General features: G+C 34.7%; 2 protein-coding genes across 2 annotated transcripts in view; both read left to right on the top strand.

Annotated features, from left to right (window-relative positions):
• The first annotated feature begins 824 nt into the window (after positions 1 to 824).
• On the top strand, positions 825 to 2,611 carry LOC17897658 (jacalin-related lectin 12). The gene is made up of 4 exons (XM_023788777.1): positions 825 to 1,034; positions 1,117 to 1,554; positions 1,773 to 2,219; positions 2,303 to 2,611. The coding sequence occupies exons 1-4, from the start codon at positions 825 to 827 to the stop codon at positions 2,609 to 2,611; spliced, it is 1,404 nt and encodes a 467-aa protein (XP_023644545.1).
• Positions 2,612 to 4,631: 2,020 nt separating this feature from the next.
• The window catches only part of LOC17898724 (jacalin-related lectin 44), a 17,823-nt gene continuing 16,109 nt past the window's right edge, over positions 4,632 to 6,345 (top strand). Inside the window, 4 exon segments of the mRNA XM_006305954.2 lie at positions 4,632 to 4,688; positions 4,690 to 4,839; positions 4,949 to 5,386; positions 5,509 to 5,632. Of these exon segments, the coding sequence (XP_006306016.2) occupies positions 4,632 to 4,688; positions 4,690 to 4,839; positions 4,949 to 5,386; positions 5,509 to 5,632 (769 nt within the window).

Genomic DNA, 6,345 nt, shown 5'->3' with positions numbered 1-6,345 from the left:
ATCCGTGAAAAATATTAAATATTGTAATAAACTAATACTTAAACACATGTTTTTTGATATTATATATAGTTTTACTGCTCTTAGATGTTTATTTTTCATTGAAAATCTTGTACGTCTCCAACATCAGTTTGTAATTCCATGGTATTTCGCCATGGTACTAGTAAAATCAATCGGATGACCAAAAAAAAAAACAAAAAGAATAAAAGATTTCTATCTACTACAAATTGAGGGGCGGCTTAAATTTAGAAATGTTGAGATGTCTATGTCAATGTTGAAGTCATATTATAACATTTATAAAAGACCCAAACAAAGTTTATTCTTCTGGATAATGATTTTTAAAATACCTAAACCTGCATCTTATATAAACAACATTTATCAATCAGCTTATAGACCACCACGGTACTATTCCTCTATTCTTCATTTCTTCTTCGCTCTCAGCCTCTCTCACGAGACCACCATCAAAGGTTAGCTCTTCTTCTTCTTCCTCTACCTATGCATGTTTACTTTTATGTATGCCAGTGTTTAAGCCTTATTTATTAGATAAAGTATATTATAAAAGTAATATGAATAGTTTTAACATTCTAGATCATTAGATCTTATAATGTTTACTTGTTAGATGATAGATGGAACTGCTTCGTCACCCAACAAATGTGATCCTCCTTGTTTATGTTGCATGAAAACCAAAATAGATACGCGTTTAGAGGAATGTTTCAGAAACTTTAGTTAAATTCTTAAATTGTTGACAACTTTAGTTAGAACCATCACTATACAAGCTCTAAGCAACATGATACAACTCTATGTCTCAAGATTCAAATTCGTTCGAGATGACCCAAAGATTGGAGGCGGAAGGGAGCTTGAGTACACAAGATGAATATAAAGTATGGGATGATGGATCCGACCATGATGATGTGGCAAAGATATATTTTTTGGGTGGTACGTCAGGCATAGATCTCATCAAGATTGACTATACCAAGACTGGACAACGTAAAGATGGGTCATTCCATGGTTCTCCGAGTATAGGTTTCCCGCAGATGGTATGACTTGTAAATTATTATGTCATCAAGTGTATATAATAATAACACTGATTTAATTTATTAACCAACTTCCTTATAACAGTTTGAGATTAACCATCAACGAAAAGAGTATCTTGAATCTGTTGAGGGTTACCATTACCCGGGTGCGGGGATTCAAGCACTTCAACTCAAAACAAACTTGAGGGTCTCGGAACTCATGGGATATACTGGTGGCAAAAAGTTTACACTAGCAGTCCATGGAAATAAAATCATTGGGTTTCATGGTACTGCTAAGAAAAAACTCACTACTCTTGGAGCATATGTTACTCCGATTACTCCAACAAAAATGGCAGCAAAAGGGGCCAAGAAAGGAAAGATATGGGATGATGGAGCCGACCATGAATGTGTAACCAAGATTCATGCACGTACTTGTTTTCAAGGCATACAACACATCAACTTCGATTATGTCGACAAGGATGGACATCCGGAAGAAGGGAAAGTCCATGGTTCTAGGTCGCGTAGAGGTTTCACGCTGAAACCGGTATGTTTATATATATAACCACAAAATTAAACTAAACTCCATTTAAGTTTGACGACTAGGAGGTATATATAGGTGGTTTATTCAGTGCCATCACGGCCGTGTCATTGCTCGGATTGATTGTGCAGTTTGTCTTTATAGGTTAGGAGTTGTAGGAAGAAGAACTAACTTTGGATTTAGTGAATGTCAAAGTAATGTTTTTAAAACCATTTCTTTTGCAGTTTGAGATTAACCATCTTGACAAGGAATATCTGCTGTCTGTTGACGGTTACTATGATAAATCTGGTGTGATTAAAGCACTTCAATTCAAAACCAACATGAAGACTTCGGAACCAATTGACTACGATGAAGAGGGTAAAAAGTTTACACTTGGATGCAAGGGCATGGAGATCATTGGGTTTCATGGAACTGCTGAGACGCACCTGTACTCTCTAGGAGCTTATTTGAAAACAATTCCTCATACAAAATTAGAACTCGAAGGTGGTCGTGAGGGTGGTCGCGGAGGCTACTTTTGGGATGATGGTACCTACCAAGGTGTAAGAAAGGTGTCCGTTTATTATGATGATGAATATGTAAGGTGTATTGAGTTCGAATACGATAACGACGGCAAAGTCGAGTCCCGTCAGCACGGCAGGTCCAAGCTTGAATACACTGGAAAAGAAGGAGAGGTTAAAATTCTTAAAACTCTTTAGAATACGATATGTCTATCTATATGTTCTTGAAAACATCTTATATGCTAATTTTGTTGCAGTTTGTAATGGACTATCCAAATGAATATCTCACGTCCGTGGAGGGGACTTTCCTAGACGGGATACATACAGGAACGTGGATACTGTCGTTGACTTTCAAAACATCAAAAGGGAGAACCTCTACAGTATTTGGAAATGCGTCTGAAAAAAAGAATGTGGTTGATTTCGTGCTCGAGAGCAAAGGTTGTGCTCTTGTTGGGTTCCATGGACAGGCTGATGATGATGTTCTTCGCTCTCTCGGAGCATATTCTTTTCCGATGGATCCTCCTCTTCACGACGTGGAGAAACTTGTCGCACAAGGTAGTGATTAAGAATCTTCATGATCAATTTGAGCCCCAACGATATATATTTTCTCGAGCAAGCTTGATCCTTTTCTTTAATGATCTCTATGTTCATGTACTCTCTCCTACGTTGTTTTTCCATAAACATTTTTTTTTGGGTCAGATTTTTTTCATAAACATTGAACCGTTATGTCCGTTTTCACCTACGGAAATATGTTATATGTTTTCTTGTTTCACATATCTCATGCATTTATGATTTTTCCGCACCTATTGAGTTTTTTTTTTTTTTTTCAAATGGTAGCTCATGAGAAATGTATTGTTGTGTATTGAATATGAACGTAGTACACCATATATATATTCATGAGAAGATATCTAACCTACCAATATACACAAGAGATATTCTATGGGATATACTAGAATATAATCTTAACTAGATATATGTACTTATCTCCTATACTCTTCACATATATTCACAACATTGGTACTAATCCGAAATACTAATGCTAAAGTAGATGAAAGTCAATAGAATAATTAAGTTACTTGAATATATATATATATATATATATATATATATGTTGTTATTGTTGTTGTTAGTTATGGTAAAGTAAAGATGAAAGTGGATACAAAGTTTTACTAATGCTTACGTTGAAGCCAAACAAAAGAGCCATGTTTCGTACTCCACAAAATCGTAGGGTTTAATGGAAAAGCCAGTAAGCTATCACCGACCAAGTTTGATCTTGTTCTTGACTGATCTCGTTATCTTGTAGTAGTTTAGTACGTACCATTGGATATCTCCTATGGTGTTTTTAAACATGTCACTAGACAAATATCATGTATAGACAATAATAAGTTTTCTCAGATCTGAGTTCCAAATTTCCAATGCTTATTAGCAGCAAACCATATTCTCGGTTGCTCTGATGTATGATGTCATTAAACTTTTCTTCGTTAAGTTTTTTCTTCTTTTATTTTAATCATAGTAATGTTTTTGTGTATCATTAAAAAGAAAAAAAGTTAGAAATAGATGTCACCTATTTCTCCGAGAAGAGTAGGTTTTTATGTATTTAACAAATTTACCCTAATTAAGAGATTCATATAATTTTCCATTTAATAACACTGTCTTAAAATATTTTCAGAAATATTAAAATACCAATTACATCTTATATATTTGAAGAATTTTTAATTTTTGATTTTTAATTTTTAATTTTTTTTGTAAAACAAAGACTTTTAAAATTCACCAGGATGGAAGGTAAGCATGAGTTTTGTGTTTCAAAGACAGACGACCATCCTGATAATTGATTGATATAATATTTTTAAAAAGTTTCTTCTTTCGTATATTAGAAGATAACATCAAAATTCAAACTTTGGAAATTAATATATTATCATATGGAAACGTACGACTGTTTAATTAAATTGTTTTGATCATCTAACGTTAATGATGATGTGTCGTAGTAGTTTTGTCTCTATGTTATGATAAATCCAAAAAACTATTGTCATCTCGCGGGAGACTCTTCAGGTAGTCTTTATATTTATAATTTACGTTCAATAATTCTTTAGCAACTTCAAATATACAATGCAGACTGAAGAACGAAGACTCAAATATAGTAATATAATTATTTACATGTTTAGCAAAAAAAATATAGTAATATAAATTTATTGACGTACGTAAAAGAGGCAAAACTTGATGTATATAAAGAAGATACCTCCAAGGCTCTCCAACCCCTCAACTTAAAGATCTACATAGCACTCTCTGTTCATTGAATCAGTCTTTCTCTCTGTCTCTCGCTCGCTCCAATCAAGGTCAGTCTTATATGAAGTATTGTTATTGTAACGATCGAGCATGTTATTAAAAACTGTAGAACAAGAAATATGTGCATGGCAGTTATTAATATAGCTATTGGAATAAGTTTATTGTTTTGATAAAACTTATTAGATAGTAATTAACTTTTGATGAAATGGTTCCTTGTAAAGAATTATATATGGAGTTTGGTTGATGATAAATATTGACTATGAGAACCCTTCTTGTACAGATCAAGATTGAAATCAACTCGAGATGACCGAAAGGTTGGCTGCAAGAGGGATCTTGGTAAACAAATATAAATGGGATGAAGGATGATGGGCCTGACCATGATGACGTAACAAAGATATATGTACGAGTTGGAGTGAAAGGCATACAGTATATATATTTTGACTATGTCAAGAGTGGAATACAGAAAGAAGGATCATCCCATGGTCCGGTGACTCGTGGCTGCACACAGATTGTATGGCTTGGAACTCACGTTAATTAATCTCCTAATAAGTAAATTTATTCCCATTCGTTGAGTTCATGTGGAGAATGCTCATCTTTGTTTTACAAATTTATATATGCAGTTTGAGATTGACCATCTAAGAAATGAACATCTGGAATCTGTTGATGGTTACTACACTGACCCTGAACGTATTCAAGCACTTCAATTCAAAACAAATTTCAGGACTTCTGAACTCTTTGGATTTAAAGACGATGGTACTAAGTTTACCCTTCAAGTCTATGGGAAGAAGATAATTGGATTTCACGGATCTTCTTATTTACAACTTGGCTCTCTTGGAGCATATGTAACTTGGATCACCCCTATTAGACTGGATGAGAAAGGAGGTAAGGGAGGCAAGGAGTGGGATGATGGATCAGACCATGACGATATATCAAAGATTCATGTACGAGGTGGTTCTCAAGGCATACAGTTCATCAGGTTTGACTATGTCAAGAATTATAAAGGACTAGAAAGTGGCTCCATCCATGGTGTCTCTAGCAGAGGAGGTTTTACACAGACGGTATGTACCTATTTCTTGGAAACTGATACTTAACTCTCCTTGTATTCAAGTTATTCAATGTTATAAGCTCTTTTTTTCAAATGTTATAATAAGCTTTGTTTTACTTACATTGTTTTGGCAAGTTTGAGATCGACTATCGCATGGGAGAATATCTGGTATCTGTGGAGGGGTACTATGACTATGCCTCTGGAGTCATTCAAGGACTTCAATTCAAAACTAACATGCAAACATTTGATATGATGGGATATGAATGTTGGGATAAGCTTGAAGAAGAAGACTTAGGAGACAAGTTATTTAATTCCTAGTTGAGTTATGACTTAGGAATTGGATTGTGTTTAGGAGTTATCTAGATACAATTCCTATTAGAATAAGGTGTTATCTCCTCTCTATATATATGAGTTATCAAAGTTGTGGTAACCTTAAGAGATTAGAGAGAGATTAAGAGTTTTAGAAGCTTAAGTTTTGAGTTATTTTCTTAAGCAAATAAAGAGAGTTATTCTTTAAATTCTTGAATTCATAATCTTTCTCTATTCTAGATTTGGTATCAGAGCTTGGCGATTTGTTTTGTTTTACACACACAAACATACGAAAGAGACATGAGTGAGCTTGTTCCAACAAGCAACATGAAGGAGGCTGTTCCCTCTTCTATTCAATGTCCTATGCTAAATAGTACCAACTATACTGCTTGGGCAATGAAGATGAGGTTGCTGTTGCGTGTTCATAAGGTCTGGGATACGATTGATCCTGGATCCACTGATATCGATAAAAACGACCTAGCCAGTGCCCTTATCTTTCAATCGGTCTCTGAATCTCTCATGTTGCAACTTGGAAACTTAGATACAGCTAAAGCTGTGTGGGATGCAATCAAAACTCGCAATCTTGGAGCAGAGAGAGTAAAAGAAGCACGACTCCAAACTCTTATGGTCGAGTTTGATCGATTGACGATGAAAGAGACAGAC

This window comes from Capsella rubella, unplaced genomic scaffold, assembly GCF_000375325.1.
Source record: "Capsella rubella cultivar Monte Gargano unplaced genomic scaffold, Caprub1_0 scaffold_1, whole genome shotgun sequence".
Taxonomy (NCBI): Eukaryota; Viridiplantae; Streptophyta; class Magnoliopsida; order Brassicales; family Brassicaceae; genus Capsella; species Capsella rubella.
Note: the sequence above shows the minus strand (reverse complement) of the source record. Positions and strands in the feature narration are given on the sequence as shown.

What these genes read in the sequence shown, in the direction of transcription:
- LOC17897658 (XM_023788777.1), top strand. Translation starts at nt 825, where the DNA reads ATGACCCAAAGATTGGAGGCGGAAGGGAGCTTGAGTACACAAGATGAA. An exon ending in GAGGTTTCACGCTGAAACCG is followed by an intron (nt 1,555 to 1,772) that starts GTATGTTTATAT and finishes TTTCTTTTGCAG; the next exon opens with TTTGAGATTAACCATCTTGA. An exon ending in ACACTGGAAAAGAAGGAGAG is followed by an intron (nt 2,220 to 2,302) that starts GTTAAAATTCTT and finishes ATTTTGTTGCAG; the next exon opens with TTTGTAATGGACTATCCAAA.